The following is a 19,728-nucleotide window of genomic DNA, read 5'->3' as shown; positions in this document are numbered from 1 at the left end:
TGTAAACAAGTCTGGATGGCGCCTGGCAAAATGCCAGAGGGAGTGGTTTGTAAAGTAACAAAAGCAAGCCATTAAGTGTGGAGATTCCTTATTGGTTGACTGCTGTATCTATTTTATGCTAATTAGATAAGCTGTGTAAAATGTATAAAAATCGCTCAGATCCTACAATAAACGGCTTCCACTCCTGCTGTATCAATGCATACAAGTTATTCGTCACCCCCCGGTTATTTTGCCCAGCCAGCCGGGCTGCGGCAGAAGATGGTAGCAGCACCTACTGTTTTTCTAGATGTTTACTTCCATTGTGGAAGAGGTAATAAAGTGTTGGCGAAAAGGGTTGGGCCTTTTTTCTTTTTGAGACTGTTTCTATGGAGGATGTTGAGCACAAACAGGAGGAAATTACAATCTATCCTTAGTGTAGTTCAGGCAGCAGGAGGAAGCTTCTAGAATTTTAAGAGACTGTCAGAAGGGTGGAGATAGTGCAGGTCACATCAACACCCAGAGGCAGTGTTCGTCAGAGAGAGTCCCAGGCATGCTGGGAGGAGAAAGGAAAGTCAAGCATGACTCAGAATTGATGGGGAAAGGTGCTTTTTACATATTAGATTTTTATTTCTATCTTGATGTGCTCAGGAAACTTACAGTGTAACGTTTGGCCTTGTGGTTTTAGTAATGATTTTTTTTTTTTTTTTAATGAAACACACGTACAGGTGAGCTGTGACATCATCTCCAGCATGGTCTATTTTCTTGAATGCACTGTTGACCTATGGACTCTCATCGTACCACCTGGTGAGGTGAAGAGGAGAGGCGTGGAGGGCTGGGTTCCTGGAGGCCTGTTTGGAAGCTGCCCTGTATTCATAGGTGTTAGGAGGATGTGATTTAGCTGGGAAAATAGAAAAGCATCTGGGAACCAGCCATTGTATTATCTTTAGGTAAAACAATGGAAGGCATTTCACTTTTTGTTTTCAAAGATATAAGCCAGACAGATGGGCTCACTGTCATGTAACAAAAACATTAAAAAAAAAAATTCATCAAGTTATGAAATAATGTGCTTGACTGGAAATCTTGCTACATGATGTTCCGTTGTGTGATCTTCAGCCAACCCTCTGACCTCTCTGTAGCTCAGCATTTTGTATCTGCACCACGGAGGGCTTAGGGCTCGCCTTTCTTACGTCATCATGTGAAAGACTAATTTGATTAACTGTCTCAAAGTGTTTTGCAGTGCCGTATGAAAGTAAGCTGTTTATTATTTTACTATTTTTTCATGAGCACCCTCTAGTTTCTGAACTTGCCCAACTGTCCCTTGGGCAGAGTTGTCAGGATGTTTATTTATATGATATCCTATCACAAGCAGGTTAGGACAGACCCTGGGGACTAGAGGACAGAATGTGGATTCCAGCTGCACCCCTTCTTAGATTGTGACCTTGGATCAGCTTACTTCTCTGCCTCAGTTTTTACTTCAAATCTCCAAAATGGGAATGATAACCTCCATAGGTTGGTAGCAGATTCAGATGAAAACAGAAAACCATAGAAATAATACAAGTAAATGCTGCATAGAGTTTTTGCATCATTTTAAGCCCGCGATAAGAGTTAGCTCTGAGAAGTAAAATACCCCAACTACTCTGCAGGAGTGGGACCTTCACAAGGAGCTTTGGGAACAATTTTGCCCCAGTGAATATGAATTCTGTAGAGAGAGGCAATTTCTGCTTTCTCTTTATTAAAGTCTTATAAATAGACTTATAAATATTGATCCATAAATAGTCCCCATGAAGGTCTGTTTTCTCAATACCTTATTGTTGTGTAGCTTATCTTCAGTTTCTCAAACTGAAGCCCTTTCCTAACTCTGCTCTCCTCTGCCAGAACAGGTAGCTTGCTGGTGTATAAGATGCCCAGTGAGCACTGTGGCCAGTAGAAAAGGCTTCATTCATTCATTTTTTTCATTCTTAACTCAGTACTTATTTTACCAGGTGCGAATAAGGGAAAAATGGTGGAGTCTTTTTTTTTTTTAAAGAAATTTATATAAAAATATTAAAAACAAGACCAATATTATCATGGCATCACAGATGATAATAATGATGTATAATTAAATTAGACATTGATATTTAATTATTTATTAAGCGGCCTGACCTGTTATCTATAGATGCTTTACCTATCTTAATGGATTTATTGCTCACATTATTAGATAAATCAATATTACCTTTCACACTTTGCAGTTGAGGAGACAAACTTGGTGGTGTTTAGGAGGTTGACTAAGGCTACATACAAATGGTCAGAAGACAGAATTTGAAACTAATTTACCTAACCATGGTACCCACAATAGAAGAGCAATAGAAATACTCTCAGTAGGTTGCTGGAGAAAAAGATGAGAAAACACATCCATACCAAGAAGGAGCAAATTCATACTACCTATAGCTCAACAGTAGGACATGTGATAAATTCAAAGCTCTGTCAAATGGAATTTTGAGCAGCTCAATAAGTGAAGACTAAGGAAGTGGAAAATCTGAATAATTGTTTTAAATGTATACATACTTAGTGTCTCAAAAGGATAATCAATTAAGTTGAATTCATTTTTTATCCTTGGAAAAACTACCAATGTGGACATTCCACATTTTCCATGACTCTGTGGTTCTAGATCAAATGGGATTATCACATCAGGAATTAAAGTCAAAGGTAAGCATTGCTGTGCATTTTGCTTGCTAATTTTAATACATTGGTTGAGATTACTAACCCATCCCCCATCCTTGAACAGTGCATTGAGCCAAAGGGGCCTCCATCTCTAGTGAACTACAACTTACCTTGATGTGCAAGCAGGTTGTGAAAAGGTCGGGCGAACGTCGAAGGAAAAGACCACCAAGAGACCAAGACCACCAAGAGACCGTCTCATGCAATAGCAAAGGGTTTATTGGGGGTCCAGCATGCTGGGGCTCAGAGCTCACTTCAGAAGAGCAGAGAACAAAGAGCCCCCAGAACAACTTGAACAGAGTTTATATACATTCTTTGGAGAGGGCAGGGACTCTACATACATCATAGCCTCCTTTAGCAAATCATCATATACCACGGGAAAAATCAAACAACAACTCTAAAACATAATTAGCACATTCATTGGCGGGAACAGGTCGGGCAGAGGGTGATTGGTTAGCCCTGAGGAGGGGTATACATTTAAACTGATTGGTTGAAGCCCTGAGATGTATACGTGCTGAGCTGCACGGTTTCTGGGAAGGGGTTGTTAAGTGGTCAGGGAAGAGTTCGACACACATCTAATGGCCAGTTCCGGGAATTGTCTTAACTGCCACAGGAATTTCAGGTTCTGAGTGCAGCTTAGAAACTTTACAAAACCTGGTCCTTTACATTTTAATTTCAATTTCTTTTATCCTTTCAGTTGTAATATAGCAGACTTCATGTACTCTTGTAGCTAAGCAACTGAACTCAGCCAATCACAATAGCCAACCCTCAGCCAATCCCAAATTGCAGCTGCCAAATTATGCTCAAATAAGGCAAATGCAAAAAATGCACCAATCAGGTAATCTCTTTATGCCATTTACAGTCACACTGGTTATAAAAGTAGCTTACCGTATTGAACCATCTTTGGTCTGGAATGCTACCTGGTTCTAGAATGTTTTTCTTGCTCGAGTAAACTCAGTTAAATTGAACAGGTCTGTTTTTCTTTTAACAGCCCATTGGAAGAAAACTGCATTTAGTGACTTGGAGAAACATATAATTTAAGAGGTGGAAAATAAAGGTAGTTTGTTAATTATTTTTGAAATTCAGAATATGTAGTAAATTTTGAAAGTATTTTTAAATTGTAATGAATGGTGAAAGCTTAGAATGTTTTGACATGTAGAACCTAGTGTAGAGTGAAAAAGGAAACAGAAATAGAATAAGGCCAGAGAACTGAGGCATACTGCTACATATAATGAAGGTTTATTTTCTTATAAGTGGATATACCCTTTAATAATTGTCCCCTTTGCTGTGACATCAAAAGAAACCACATTATATCCATGGAGTTGTATCACATCTTCTTAGGGCCAGTTTTCATGTTTGTCTTGAGTTCAAATTCCAAGTTGCTCGGAATCAATATATTTGTCAAATACCAGACACATATGGACATAGTAATGAATAAATGAACAAATCAGTGTTTTTAGGTGTTTAAAATCTATACGTGATTTTTTTTCTACTCGTATTTCATCTGAGTAACTTCCACCTTGACACCACAGATCAAGTGTTCTCTCCTAGAATTCTTCACTGAGACCCAGTGTGAGATTATGGGTCTTCCTGGGTCTGGAACCTGTGGCCCAGTCTTGGGAGTTGGGGAGCAGTGTTTAGTTTCAGCCTCTTGAGAACACGGCTCTGTGGAGATGGGACGGGCCTGCCCACAGTTATTTGCATTGATTGCAGGAAGAATTACAGGAACGGTAATAACTACCTTGTAATTTTTTTGTAAGGATTAAAATCTGTCATTGGAGATTTCCTTGAGGGGCAAGCGTCTATTCGTTGCTTTCTTTTTTCTTTCTTTCTTCTCTCTGAAAATGCCACTTTTCTTGTTTCTTTTAGCATGTGTGATGGTCATAACTTCCCATAAAAGTTTTGAATTTTGAATTTGGGCTACCATCATGTTCGGCATTAATATATCATTGATGAAGGACTGGGTGATGAAGGATGGGAATTAGAAATGTAGAAGTAGGAATTTTAAGAATGAGGAAGCATGGGTGGGGTGTGGAAGACAAGGGGGTTATGAGGTCTGGGTTGAAACACATCCCTCTGTCCTTTGGAATCCCCTTGAAATAACCTTAAGACAATTTCTTTTTATTAAAGATCTTAACTAAAACAGAGATGTATAAATATCAGATCTATTCAGTTTCTCCATCCCCCAGATGATTAAAGAAAACATAACTTAGAGCATAGATATTCTTTCCAAAGGCAAAAATCTGCTCCACTATGAACAAATGTAAATACCAACTCTGCAAATATTAACAGAATATCTCTTATTAAAAGAGTTCTTTATCTACCAGGTGACAAGTGGCAAGCCTAAGTTACTTTGAGAATATCCAGAATTGTGTGTAAGGTCTATTCCATTGTTTTATTTCCTTGGTCAAAAACTTTCAGTACTTCTCACAGGCGTTCACTGGCCAGGTAATTTAATTTTGTTTGTGGTGATGGGGGATTGGACTCTAAGCAAGCATTCTACCACAGAGCTCTATCCTGAGTCTCTAAGCTGTCTTTTTTTATTATTATTATTTTTCAAGAAATTGTCTTGATATAGTAGAATGATGTTGGGTTGAAAAGTCAAACAGTCATGAATTCAAATGGTTTATAAATCCTACGGCATATGTGGCCTTAGGCAATTCAATTAAGTTTTGGGGGTATCAGTTTTCTCATCAATTACATGGGGATGCAATTCATATCATATAATGTTGCCACACCTATTACATATAATTAAGGTCTATTCAGTAAATGGTATTAAAAACAATAAAAACATTAGTTATTAAATCATATAATAAAAGTCCAATATTCTTGTTAGGAAGGAAATTCTTGTTTTATCTATTAACTTCTTTTCCTTCAGTCTGTGATCCTAATACTACATGGTACCATTTTCAAATGTATCTTATTGCACTGCCTTATGGACAAAAGCATTTTTATATTCACTATGTAATAGAAATTTTTTCTATGTGGCATAGAAATATGTGTTAACTTAATGTCAAAGAAACATTCGTTGAACGCCTGAAATGTCAGTCATTTTATATGAAATCAAGGCATTGACTTATCAAAGATAGATATAGACAGATATAAATAGATATGGATAGATAAGATATAGAATCACTATTGCTTAAAGTGATTCTTATTTATTTGGTTTAGATGCCAAAAGGCTTCTTTCAGATTTTACAAGTTTCTATGAAATAATTTGTAAATTATACTAAATTGTGATTTTGGAGAATCTGTATCCATTTCTCTGTTCATCTTGCTTCATAATTATAATTATATCTTTTTACCCAAAAGTTCTCCTCCACACTTGAGGCCTCCCAACAATTCTCATTCTATGATGAAATTCTCAATAATTTTGACATCCAAGTTGGGCTGTCAACCTGCTCATCCCTAGCAAGTCTCAAGCTCCTTCTTTGAAGAATTCTAATGAAATAGGATATAAAGTCTTAAGGAGCCTTGAAACGAATAACCTCAATTCAAAGGGGGGTATAAACGTAGCACCAGAATTAAAATTTATATTGTTTGAAATCCTCCTAGAGGAGAAAAATTAGTAAATATTAAGAAAGCTCCTCCAGACAACTTTCCAAATTTCCAAATGACTGACTTCATTTCCAAAAATTTAATTTTTTTTTCTTAGTGGAAAAAATGTCTCTAAAGGGTTTTTTAGTATCTAAAATGTTTTTTCATATTGGTGCTACCTCCTGGTTCCAGTACTCCCAGGGCAATAAGTAAAAGCTGAAATTTACATAACCAATTTTGGGATTTGTGAATGTAAAGAAGAAAACTTATAGAAGGTAGTGAATAATTAATACTTTAGAATTTTCAAGTTTTTTAAAAAATCATGTCTCACAGGAAATATATAAGATTATAGACATATTCCGAAATGAAGCTGAAGCGCTAAATGTTTTTGTAATTTAGGTAAAGAAAAAAATCTTTTTTGTACCAGAGGTTGAACCCAGGGGTGCTTTACCTCTTAGCCACATCCCCAACCCTTTTTATATTCTACTTTGAGACAATGTCTCACTAAGTTGCTTATGGTCTCAATAAATTGCTGAGGCTGGCCTTGAACTCAAGATCCTTCTGCCTCAGCCTCCTGAGTTGCTGGAATTATAGGTGTGCACCACTGTGCCTTGCTTAAGTAAAAAAGAATATATATATATATAATAGCTATAATGTCATTCCATTGTACTGTTCTGTAAAGCTTCAAAGATCTACTGAAGTGCTACAGGTATGAGCTTTCAAATTATCATATTGACTACAGTGACAATTATTTTACATCTACTCAATTTTCCATCTTTTTTTGCAACAAGATAGAAGCTATAAAAAAGTACAATTGGAAAGCATGTGTAGGAGACACCTCTTTCTTCTTGAAATTCATATTTAAAAAATGTTCTAAATTACTCTTAGGTTCTTCAGATACATTTTTTTTTCTCTCTCTCTGATGAACTCAGCAGAGAAAATGTAATAGGGTTACCTGAGACTAATAAGCAGAAAGGAATCATGCTATTAGCAAGGACATTGAACTTCAGAGTGAAAATCATGAAGTAATGTTTGGGGCTCCTTAACCAGCATTCTGCTACAACAATCTCAAACTCATTTAAAAAATATTTTAAAAGGTTAAGTCAGAAATAAAACATTTAAACTCTCTCTCATGGTTCCTGATCCCCTGACTAGTGTTAGCAGTGGCCAGTGACAAAGGTCTCCGCCGCTACTTAATAAGAAATTTCTGGAAATCTCAATGGATAGGTCTCAGAGGAAGGGGCTCCTAATGGTTATGGAAACTTTTCTGAGAGGCGTGCAGAGTCAGTTAAAAAATGTCTACTTTGTTATGCATTAAAAATTAACAACACAGACAAAATAACATCAATGTAGCTAATCAAATTCATAGTTATTGTATCTAATACCCAGCCTATACTCAGATTTCACCAATTGCTCTCAAAGTGACCTTGACTGTATGCTTGTCCAAGAAGGTCCCAATCAGAGCTGCACCTGCTCTTCTGTCCCATAGCTTGGCCTGACACACTGTCGGGGTCAGCTGTGTCATAGATTTTCTGTAGACAAATTTGTCCCATTACTTGCTTCTGGAAGCAGTTACTCATTTTTGAATATTTTATTTTGTTTTCTTTTTAACAGACTGTCTACTCAAGAAACAGTTCATGTGTAAAAACAGTTTGAAGGGCATTAGGTAGCCACTTTTTTTTTTTTCTGGTTGATAGGTATAGAGCATGACTTTACATTTAACATCAGGCATGTTATTTTTTCCTCTTAGCTCTAAGGTATATTTCAATAAGGCAGTTATTTAATTGATTGATTGATTGATATTTTTTACATCTATGTGATCACATTTATTGCAACAATGTTTACTAAATTCAAGAAATGGAAGCAAACTAATGTGTCCACCACCTGATGAATGGATAAGGAAAACTGGGTGTGCATTCAAAATGTAATACTATTCAACCACAAAAAGGGATCAAATTCTGTCATTTATAACATCAGTTGGACTGGAAGTCACTGTGTTAATTGCAATCAACAAGGCAGAGAAAGATAAGTATCCTATGTTCTCATTCTGTGTGGAATCCACAAAGATGGATCCCACAGAAGCTGAGAATGGTGGTGATAAGAGACTGGGGAGAGAAGGAGAGAGGAAGAGATGTTGGTCAATAAGTGCTAAGTTAAAATTAGGATCAAGGCTCTGAGGTGGTATTGCATAGTAAGTTAATTTTAAATAGCTAAAATGGTGGTATGTTTTTTTAAAAAGTAGATAAAGAGATTTTGAATGTTTTCCCACTAAAAAGTAATAAATGTTTGAGGTGACAGATATGTTTAACCTGGTTACAAAATGTATATATGTACCTAAATATCACATGACACCATATATATATTAAGGGTCCGGCGAACGTCGGAGGAAGACACCACCAAGTGACCAACTCATGCAATAGCAAAAGGGGTTTATTGAGGATCCAACCCAGTGCGCTGGGGCTCCGTGCTCACTCAAGTAGGAAGAGCAGCCCAGAGCCCAGAGCTGAGGTTAAGCAGTGCTTAAGTACACTTTTTGAGGAGGGCGGGGGCTTTTCATACATCAGAACAAATCATCATGAGGTGCGGGAAAATTGAACAACAACTCTGAGACATGATTAGCACATTCATTGGCGGGAACAGGTCCGGCGGGGGTGATTGGTCATTCCTACAGCGGGGTACACATTCAAGCTGATTGGTCTGGGCCCTGAAGTGTGTCCATGCTGGACTGCACGATTTCTGGGAGGGGGTTGTTTTTAGATTCTACATGAATTGCAGGTTCCAGGAAAACAGAACTTAATTTCACTTCAGGAAATTGCAACTTAACAGAACTTTAAAAACTTCACAGAACTTGAAACAAATCTTAATCTTATCCTTTACATTTTAACTTAGGCTTTGTAGTTTAAAAACTTTACCCTTTCAATATACAATTTTTCTAAATTTATGAAACATCTAAAATTTAATTTTAAAAGTGTACAATACACAAATGACTAATTTTTATGAAGTATCTCTATCCACTTTCATACTTGTTTCTGTATCACTCAGTGTTATATAATGTTTCCAATTTACATAAAGTGCACTTCTGTATGAAAAATACTAAGTGAGTTTATCTTCTCTATGCTCATGGAGTACTTGCAGAATTAGAATTCACACGGTTGTCAAGTACTAACTACTGAGCAAGAACACATAAACTACACCAGGCATTCAGCCTCTTCTGCTCTTATCTGTGCAGTCTCATTAGAAGTTCCACACCCATTAATGGAAGCCCTAGAACTTGCCTTTAAAACACCCAATAAGTGTTTTCTGAACATTTTGTTTTAATATAAGAGCAGTTATTTTTAAAAGTTGCTGAAAGATTAAATGATTTCAGGGATTTGTCAGTAACGAAAGTTTTCATGCATTTCATGAATTTGTGACGTGGTGTACACATTGCACCTCCTTACTCTGTACCAGCCCAGATTTTTTTTTTAATTTAATTTTTTATATTTTTTGAATCATATTATATAGTTTCTTTATAGTCGTCTTTTTTTTTTTTTTTTTTTTTGCATATTCCTCTCAATTAAGGAAACGGCTGTGGGTATAATATAGTTTGAATGTGTTACTCCAAAACTTCACAGGATGGCCCCTTGGTCCCCCCTATGGGGGACATGGTGGGAGGTGGTGGGACCTTGAAGGGGTGGAGTCCAGTGGGAGGAAGGCCTTGGGGTGTCCCTCTTATGTATGGACGAGTGCTGTGTAGCAGGAGTTGTAACTCTCCTGGCACTGAATTTTTTACTGCAAGGGTAGGTTTCCAAAAGCAAGTCCACCTCACCAGTTTGGCCTTCTCTGCTCATGGCTATTTCCCATTTTACTTCCATTTTCCCTCTCTTCTGGGCTGTGTTGTGATGTAGCAAGCAGAACCCGCAGCAGAGGCCCATGAAATGGATCGCCAGACCCTGACTTCCAGCCTCCAAAACTGTGAGCTAAATAAACCTGTTTTCTTTATAAAGTACCCAGTGTCAGGCATTTGGTTGTAATAACACAAAATAAACTGAGAAAAAGTAAAATCAAAATAAACTTAGGGAAAAAAACCCATTCTTTTAGGAGCCTGGGATATGACTTTTATTAGTTTTGATGAGAAGGTATAGAATGTAAAGACAAAGATTTTTGTTGTTGTTGTTGTTGTTTCATGACCAAAACTTAAACATGACTTTTACTTCTTTATCTGTGGCTTACAGACATTTTTTGGTTCATTTCCTTTTGGAAATTTTTGTGCTTTCTTTTTTTAAAGAAAGACAGTTCTAGAATAATATTGCCTTCCCTAAGATATTTCCTCTTATTACTGTTGGAAAACATGAGCTAAGGAAGAGAAATAAAAGGAGATAATTTTTAAAAAATCAGTATTTCAAGTTTTAAGTTATAGCTAGTTAGGGATCTTTTGATTTTGTCTGGATATTATATGAATAAGTAGAATATTATTATTTTTTGGTACCTGGAATTGAATCCAGGGGCACTTAACCGCATCCCCAGTCCTTTTTAAATATTTTATCTAGAGATAGGGTCTCACTGAGTTGCTCAGTACCTTGCTAAGTTGCTGAGGTTGGCTTTGCATTCACGATCCTCCTGCTTCAACCTCCCACGGCGTTGGGATTACAGGCACGTGACGTGTCAACGTGTCTGGCTTAATATCTTAATTTTTGATTTTTCGGTAATTTTACTAAAAGTTTTTTTCTTTTTTTGATAAATCATTCCTTGTATATTCCCAGTTATAGCAAGTCATCATTTAATTCAGACTGGTAAAATGTGATGGAAATTCTGGCTTGCAAAATATTCAAAAATAAATTTTTATATAAAAGAAGAATTATTATTAGTTTACTAACTAATTATCAGTTTAATAAACAACAGATGCTTCTCAAATACCTGACAGGATTTGAAGATAGCTGGCTTTAGACTTTAGGCTTACATTTTCTTTGTAAACCATGATTGTCCTGTTTGGTAAGTTTTATAAGGTGGATGGTACAAAGAGAAATTTCATAGGATTTAATAAGGTTTTCCTGTCTAGCCTTTTCTATTTATTTCTGAAGGACCATAGACTTCTATTGATCTCAGCCTTGTTTTCACAAGGAGATGGGTATGTAACAGAAAGTATAGGGGGCAACGTGAGTGGGAGAATAAAGAAATTCACCCAGTGAGCCTAACCTCTCGAAGGCGATTTCTGATGAGGATGTGAAGGACCAGTCATGCCCTGTAAGAGCTGGACCAACAGCTCTGGTGACCAGCAGCTCTGGTCTCCACCAGGTGTTACCTCCTCGGGTAAAATGGTTGCAGACTCAAGAGAGACCTTGAGCAAAGAAAACTCAGATTTGCTCCTGGATTTCTGATTCTCAGAAATTGTGTGAGAGTAAATGTTTGTTATTGCATTTCCAAGTGGTGGGATAATTGGATATAAAACAATAACAACAGTCATCTCGCCTCATACACAATTTCAGCTTCTGTGGTGGCAGTTATCTGAGATCAATTTGTGATCCCAAAACACTACATGGAAAATTCTAGAAGAGAAAGAGCACATTTAAATAACTTTTATCACAGTATACTGATATAATTGTTTATCTTATTATTAGTTATTATTGATCTCTTTCTATGCCTAATTTATAAATTAAACTCTATTTTTGTATAAGAAAAAGAAAAAATCTGAGAATTCCATCATCCACTGGAAAGTCTCGGAATGTGTATGTGGATAAGTAGGGCCCAGTTACAGAATTTGGTACTTGGAAGTGGAGTATTGCCCCCACCTAAACCCAAGTCGTGAGTGACACTGAAAACACACAGAGAATTTTCGAGAAGAATGTTACGGAAGGCGTAGAGTGCCTTCAAGAAGATGCTTCTAGAATGCTGACAGTCCTTGAGAAGTGGGCTGAGGGCATAAGAAAGAAAGATCCCGTTGGAAAATGGAGGAAGGAGTCTTTCTCATGAGCATGAGAGAGTTTATGTGTTGCCTGTAGTTACAGAGACAAGGGACCTAATGCACTGGATAATCTAGCTGAGGCGATTCCCGGCCTGAGGATTATAGGTGCTTCCTGTTGTATTCTTACTGATTTTGGTAAAATGTGAGGGGAGAGAAATACACTCAAGGAAGGAAGGACTGTGAAGCCAAATGAGTCATGGCTTGATGGTTCTGAAAATTCTCAGCCTCCCGGATGGTAAACAACAGAAGAAACGAAGAAATGGCTTCTGAACAAAGATCCGATGCCAGGAAAATGTGATTCAAAGATGAAGCCAGGAGTGTCATAGTCAAATCTTTTGTTAAGATGTCAGAAATATCAAAGGCAGTGGCTCAAAACACTATTCACCTAGACAAAAGGCACGCTGAACAGATTAAGGGTGTGCCTCTCGGTCCCTGTCAATCAAACAGTGAATTTCTATGAAGCTCAAGGGCATAGCCCCTCATCCTGTCAGTGGAAGCCCTGGTAGAGCAGGTCTTATTTGGAAGAGATTTGTGGTTTTGACTTTCATGTAATGAAGTGAACTCCAATAAGATTCACAGAAGAGTCACAAGGATTTAAAAGTAATTATATAAACAGAAAAATCAACTGATTTGACTGAAATTATAGTAGGAGTTCACTTGATGCTTTGACAACATGTTTTTTTTTTTTTTAACTCCTAAACCTTCTCCCTAAACTACTCTTCCCTGATCTTCTTTTCCCTAAACTTCTCCTTAATCTCATTTTCTTTGTCACCTCTTTTAAAACGCCCCTGTTCCCCAGGATGAGCAGAATCACATTGGGTCAGGAGTCCCCTGTTTCTCCTTTGCTAGAAAAGCAGTAAACCTTCTTTTTCCTTTTCCTCATGACCTTGTCTTTATTATCGGATTGGCGTTGAGGTCGATGACGGAGCTTTTGGTTACAAAAGGAATAGAGCAAAATGAAGAGAAGTCTTTGGGTCCCTAAATTCTAATGGCAGGAAGCAGGCTGCGGAATGTACTTAGGTTGCCGGATCCTTGGTCCTGTCCCCAATGTCAATCCAATAACAAGGACACGGTTTTGAGAAAAAGGAAAAAGAAGGTTTATTGCTTTGTTAGCAAAGGAGAAACACAGGGGACTCCTGTCCCAGAGGCCATGATTCTGCCCCCATCAGCAGGAACAGGGGGCTTTTAAAGAGGTGATTCAAAAGCTACATTCTATGTGGAGTTGTCATTCACTTGTTAATTTGGAAGATAGTCAATTCTGGATTACCTCATTCCTATGGTGGGTGTGTACTTGAGGACAGACAAATCTTCTTTGATTGGGGAAGAAAGGTAATACTCTTTCCCCTGAGATGAGGGAGGGGGAGAGATTAGGGAGGAGCAGAAACATATCCATTTTAAAAATCAGTCCCAGTGGCAGAGCAGCAAGGGCTAAATTCAAAACATAAAGTGGGACACTGTTACACTTAGCTGCAAAGGTGAGCTACTGTTATGAAAAAAGGTGATGGGTTCAGAGAATGGAACCAGGAGTCCAGGGGGCAGGGCTGAGAGCCCTGGGAGTTAGTCCCAGATTTTGAGACTTCCTCAAGAACATCCAACATAGCTCTTTGGACCTATGATCCTAGCCTCTGATTATTCACACCCTTAGGTCGGTGGCAGCAACTTGGTGGCGACTTAGTGGCAACTTAGAACAAAGTGGTCCGCGCTGCTTTGAACATCAATCAGAGGCTGGCGGAAACGCCTGTCAATCAGCCAGATCTCCTGATTAACGCCTGTCAATCAGCAGGACCCCCTGGCCAATCCTGGAGTTCAGCCAACTCCCCTGACCAACTCCAAGGGGGCTAGGGACCCTAGAGACACCTTTTCCTGTCCCAAGCCCTTCCCTTCCTGCTGTAAGCCCCATAAAAGTCCAGTCCGGTCGAGCTTCCACGTGGTTTCTCCTCAGACCCTTCCCCTGTCCCCTGTGCGTCTGATCGAGCTCTGCCCGGGAGTGATATCTCAATAAAGCCTGCCCCGCCTGATCTGACACACACCTTTGTCTAGTTCCCTCTGTGATCTGTGAGACCAAAAGCCGAAGTGATGGTGTGCATGTGTGCATTGGGAAATTAAGCATTAAAGAGTTCAGCTCTTATCTTGAGTTCCCTCTTCTCTCTCTCATTTACCGTCACTGAATATGTTAATATTTGCCTACTTAACAGCGATCCTCTTTATGCTTTGAATGTGGCCCTTAATGCTCTGCCACTGAAACTTAATTTTAAAATGGACGTGTTTTTTTTTTCTCTTCCTCTCTCCCAGCACCTCCCTAATCTCAGGGGAAACAAGATTCCCTTTCTTCCCCATCCCAAGTAGAGTTATCTGTCCTTGAGCACACACCCACCATAAGAGGAAGTCATCCAGACTTTGGGGATAGCACCAAAAGATCTCAGAAATGACTGTCTCCCAAATTAACAAGTGAATTACAGCTCCAACCCAGAGCATGTGGAAAGTAGCCTTTGAATCCCTCTGCAAAAGCCCCCCTGCTCCTCTTGACGGGCAGAACACAGCCTCTGGGGCAGGAGTCCCCTGTGTTTCTCCTTTGCTAGCAAAGCAATAAATATTTTTTCTTTTGAGAAAAGCTGTGTCCTCATTAGTGGATTGGCATAGGGGACAAGGACCAAGCTTTTGGCAACACGTGTTATGCTCGAATTCAGGACCCCCCAAAGAACACCAGCGACAAGATCCATGTAAGCAGCAAAGAGGTGTTTATTGCGAGCTAGCTCCATCCTCCACGCACACAGCAACTGGTGACGCTGAGAGGCCCGAGTCCGGGGTTTGCAGCAGTTTTATACACTCTTTGGAGAAGACAGGGACCCCCACATACATCATAGCATCTCTTAGCAAATCATCACACACAGTGGGAAAATCATAAAACAGCTCTAAAACATGATCAGCACATTCACTGGCGGGAACAAGTTGTCTAGGGGTGATTGGTTAGTACAAGGGGGGATTCATTTTTTTAACTGATTGGTTTAAACCAAGAGGGGTGTTGGTGCTGAACTACATGGTTTCCCAACTTGTTATCAACCACCATAAACTACTGGGAGGGTCATCTGGCATCCCAGGTATTTCCTTGTCTCATGCTGATTAGTGGCTGCTAGGGGGTTGCTATGGGTCTCCACCTAGCCTGACTGAGTCAGGGACACCAGGTGCAGCAGATCTCTCTTGTTATTTGTAGATAAACAACTTAGCAGGGTGGGTATGTGCCTAGGAGTGCTCTGTGGGTCTTTCCAAGGACAAAGGTCATGTCCCTTCCTTGGACAGGCTTTGCTGTGAGGTAGAGGCTGGTTTTTCAGAAGGAATACTATTATTAGTATTAGAAATAGATTATAAACAGGGTTTCTGTACATTACAGTTTACACACGATAGCCCTAGATTTTGCTTACTGTTCTCACATAATTAAATTTTCCCTTTTATTCCTTAAATGTCCTGATATGGATGATAAATTATATGGTTAAAATCACTGTTCGCAACCCTAGCATGCTACATGTCCAGCCATACGTCCATTTACATGTCTGAAACCATACTGTTACGTGGCATGTGAGCATGTGTGTGTGCAAGGCATGTATGGGAGGTGAGCGGTGGGGACAGAGAGGAATCGAAAGGGACACAGAATCTGGGATGGTGTCCACTTAGCATTTTTCCTCCTTGTTATATTGTTTTGATCTCCCTCTACTTCCCTGGAGAAAGTCACTAAGCAAGTGAGGAAGATGGTACCATAGGAAGGTGGCTACTAAAGGTCGAATTCCAGGGTTCTTTGTCTCTGGGAACTACATCCTTTGAAAAGTGAACTTGGGTGTAGATGTTTCAACTAAACATCAATTTTATTCCTTTTCTGTTTTTTTTTTTTTTTTCATGCAGGAATGGAAGAAACTTGATGGGGAAGGACTCAACCAACACATTCCTGTGTCATGTTTAAAGACTGATAAAACATTTCGGAAGTAGGTTTCTTCATATTAGACTTAATGTGTTTTATTTTGTCTGTGTGTGTGTGTGTTGGCGGCTATGGATTAAAGGTGCACTCCGTGCCCCAGTGTGAATCACCCTAAGGTTTTGGGGAACAGTGACCCCATTTCATCTTGTGATCTATCTGTGCCCCTTTGTCCATATGATGGTTCTGGATTCAAGCCATGGTGGTGTAACTTCTAAGGTCCTTGCTTAGCATCTGTTCGGGCATCTTAAGTGACAGCCACCATTTTAAGGAAAGAGTTTCACTTTCCCTCCCAAGGGCCTGTCTGAGAAAGGCTCACCACTCCCTCCTACCAACCCCACCAGCATTAGGACCTGCCCAGCTCTGATTTCTGAACCTCCCCCATAAAAGTCCCAGAACTCAAGCCTGTGTTGCCCCTCTCTTCTATAGAGAGATGGCCTTTGCTTGTCAGCTCTGACAAATAAACTCTCCTGTGGATCTCTGCCTGGCCTCCGGCTTTCATTTCTTGCTTACCCATCTCTCGTTCCTCACTTTCCCTTCATAGCTGATCCATGTTTTCTGTATCTCTTGGAAAGGACCTAAGGCCTTGGACCAGGGTAGAAACTTGCAGGTTTGGGTTATTGCAGGCACTTCTCCCTCAAGTGGTGGTAGCGGGTGTGGTTCCCGGGGCAGTTCTCAGGTTGGATGGTCTCACCTTGAATCTTAGGCTTTACCTCCTCTACCTTGTGACCTTGCCCAAGAGGGTCAACACTCCTCGGGGTCAGCTCCGTAAAGCAGGAACCATAATGCCTGGATTATTGTGACGGTTGAGTGAGACAGAAATACTTGAGAGTAGCCTTGAACATGCCAAATGCTCAAGAGATGTGACTCAATACTGCACATCAGTGGCTTTTGGGAGGGATCAGTTTTGCCCCCAGGGGACATTTGGCAATGTCTAATGGCATGTTTGATTGTCAGGAATAGGAGTGGGTGGGGGAGCTAGTGGTATCTAGTGGGCAGAGGCCAGGGATCCTGCTAAACATCCTGTGATGCCCAGGGCAGCCCCCCCACGACAAAGAAGTATCTGGTTCAAAATGTCACTAGTGCTGAGGTTGAAAACCCCTGCTACACATCTTTGCTGCTTATCCTTTGCCATTTTCTTTAACTTTTACTCTTACTAGAAGTGCAAATAAGAAATCAACCAGTGTGAGTGAGACCTGTCTCTCTGTGAGGACTACTTAATGTCTGAGAGTCTGGGCCATGAAGACAGGATTGTACATCATTTCAATACATGATGTGAAGATCAGTGACGGGTAGAACAGTATACTTCCCATGCCCAACATTGGTAATGATAGGACGTTACTAAGAAAATGGCCAGGGAGGTCTACAAGCTTTTCTATGTGATAGAGCTAATTACAGACTAACTTAAAATATTGGAAATAGGAACTAACCTAAATATCCAACAGTAAGGGATCATTTAAATGAATTATGGTAGACCCTTAGAATTAAACACTAGGCAATGCCTAAAAATTATGTTGTAGAAGAAAAGAATGCCTATAATATACAAAGTAGAAAATATAGGTTACAAAACAATATTTACAGTATCTGTCTCACTTTGTATTAAAAAATATGACTAGCTAACTGGGCATGAAGAACAGAAGAAATCAATATTTTTATCGGTGGTTATATCTGGACTGCAGACTAATGGAAAATTTTATAATGTACAAACATCTGTGCATAGACAGACAGCCCTCTGAATTCAGTTTCCACAGTCATGGATTCAACCAACCTCAGATAGAAAATAGTTGGAAACTATCTGTACTGAACATGTACAGACTTTAAATCTTGTCATTACGCTCTAAACAATACTATATAACAACATTCCCATAAAATTTATGTTACGTATTATCCATCATGTAGAGATGATTGAAGTATATGAGGGGATGTGAGAAAGTTATATGCAAATACTGCACCATTTTATATGAGAAACTTGAGGATCTATAGATTTTGATAGCCAAAATCTATAGATTTTGATAGTCTAGGAACTAATCCCCAGTGGATGCTGACAGACAACCTTACTTACATGATCATAAAATTAATAAGTGCTCGGTAAGAGGGAAAACAAGGGGAATAATCTGCCTTAGGACCTACTGAGAATGTGACCGGAAGCCTGTTCTTGGTTCCTGACTTAGAATATGACTGCTTTATGGGAACTCACATTGCTAGATTGTCTCTAGATACCTGGTATCATGTTAAAGGTGTATTTGACCTTTTAAGGTTCATTATGTCCCTTTTTAAAGAAGGTGATTTATTTTTTTGTGTTTTTTGATTTTGTATTTGTTCTTTTTTAGTTATAAACGACATTATAATGTATTTTGACATATCGTACTTACATAGAGTATAACTTCCCATTTTGGGGGCTGTACATGATGTGCAGTTACACTGGTTGTATATTCACATATAAACATAGAATTCTAAGTTATGTCCAACTCATTCTACTGGGAAGTTAATTTCAGAAAATCTTCAATTACAAAAAAGTAGGATTGTAACTAGGATCTGTGTTTTCTTTTTTTTTTTTTTTTTAATTTTCCTTTCAGATTATGCTTGGGAATGTAGTATCCAATTATTGACATTAAGTTTTTAGTCTATTTCTGAATGCCTTCTAATACTTGCCAGGGGAACAAAGAAAGAAACTGAGGAAATCATCTCACTGTGGTGAAAATAAAAGGTTGGATGTTTACCAATGGAATCTGTTTACCTTCATAACTGTATAATAGGGCCATTAAAGACAATAGATACAGTAGTTTAAAAGTAATAAAATTTACAACAAAGTGTATTTAATTTGAAATTGAATTGCCAGCAAATGGGTGTCCTAATGAACCCTTGTGTCAATGTAGCTCTAATCAAATTAAGGGAAATCATTTGTATCATAGGGAACTAAATCAGCAGTGAGACCCCAAAAGGCTATTCCTCCGGTGGGGGTACAGGCATTGTCACAGATGGTCCTGGTGATGGAACTGAGCTTGAGTTAGGAGACATGAGATACAAGAGCCTTAATTCAAATGAGTTTGGGGAAGTAGGCAAATGCTGTCAGGATTTAAGGAGCTACATAAATAAATTAAAAAAAAATACAGCCAACCATAAAGAAGAACCTGCAGTAAAGTGGGTAAATGTTAATAGGGTGAAAAGATGGTGGGTGGGGGGGGTGTTGCTGAGGGTGGAAATGGATCCTGATCTCTGGTCATCGTGTTAGAAAAGTTTATGTCATATCAGTGAGTCATCTATTTAAATGGATTTTTTTTCCTCCAAGTTCTCTAATAACTTAAGATGAGAGGAAGGGGTAGAAAAGAAAGGGGCAAAAAAACCCTTATCAAACACCGTTGACCCTCTGTATTTACTGATTTCGTTCCCATAGATTCAACCAATTGTGGACTGAAAATGTGGTTAGGCTGTGATGGTAGCATGCATACTGGACATGTAGGGACTTTTGTCATTTTCCCTTAAGAAATATAGTAAAATAATTATCTACATTTGTTTATGTTATTTATATTGTATTAGGCATCATAAGTAACAGGAGATTCTTTAAAGAAGGATGTTGGGGAGGAGTTATGTAAATACTATGCCACTTTAT

General features: G+C 38.8%; 1 protein-coding gene across 1 annotated transcript in view; it reads left to right on the top strand.

The window, feature by feature from the left end:
• LOC143402207 (uncharacterized) overlaps positions 1-19,728 on the top strand; it is a 290,523-nt gene that overhangs the window by 56,001 nt on the left and 214,794 nt on the right. Inside the window, exons 7-8 of the mRNA XM_076859608.1 lie at positions 14,782-14,874; positions 16,049-16,128. Coding sequence (XP_076715723.1) covers positions 14,782-14,874; positions 16,049-16,128 — 173 coding nt within the window. The remainder of the gene's footprint in view (positions 1-14,781; positions 14,875-16,048; positions 16,129-19,728) is intronic.

Source organism: Callospermophilus lateralis, chromosome 6 (assembly GCF_048772815.1).
Source record: "Callospermophilus lateralis isolate mCalLat2 chromosome 6, mCalLat2.hap1, whole genome shotgun sequence".
Taxonomy (NCBI): Eukaryota; Metazoa; Chordata; class Mammalia; order Rodentia; family Sciuridae; genus Callospermophilus; species Callospermophilus lateralis.
This window is presented reverse-complemented; position numbering and strand designations above follow the sequence as displayed.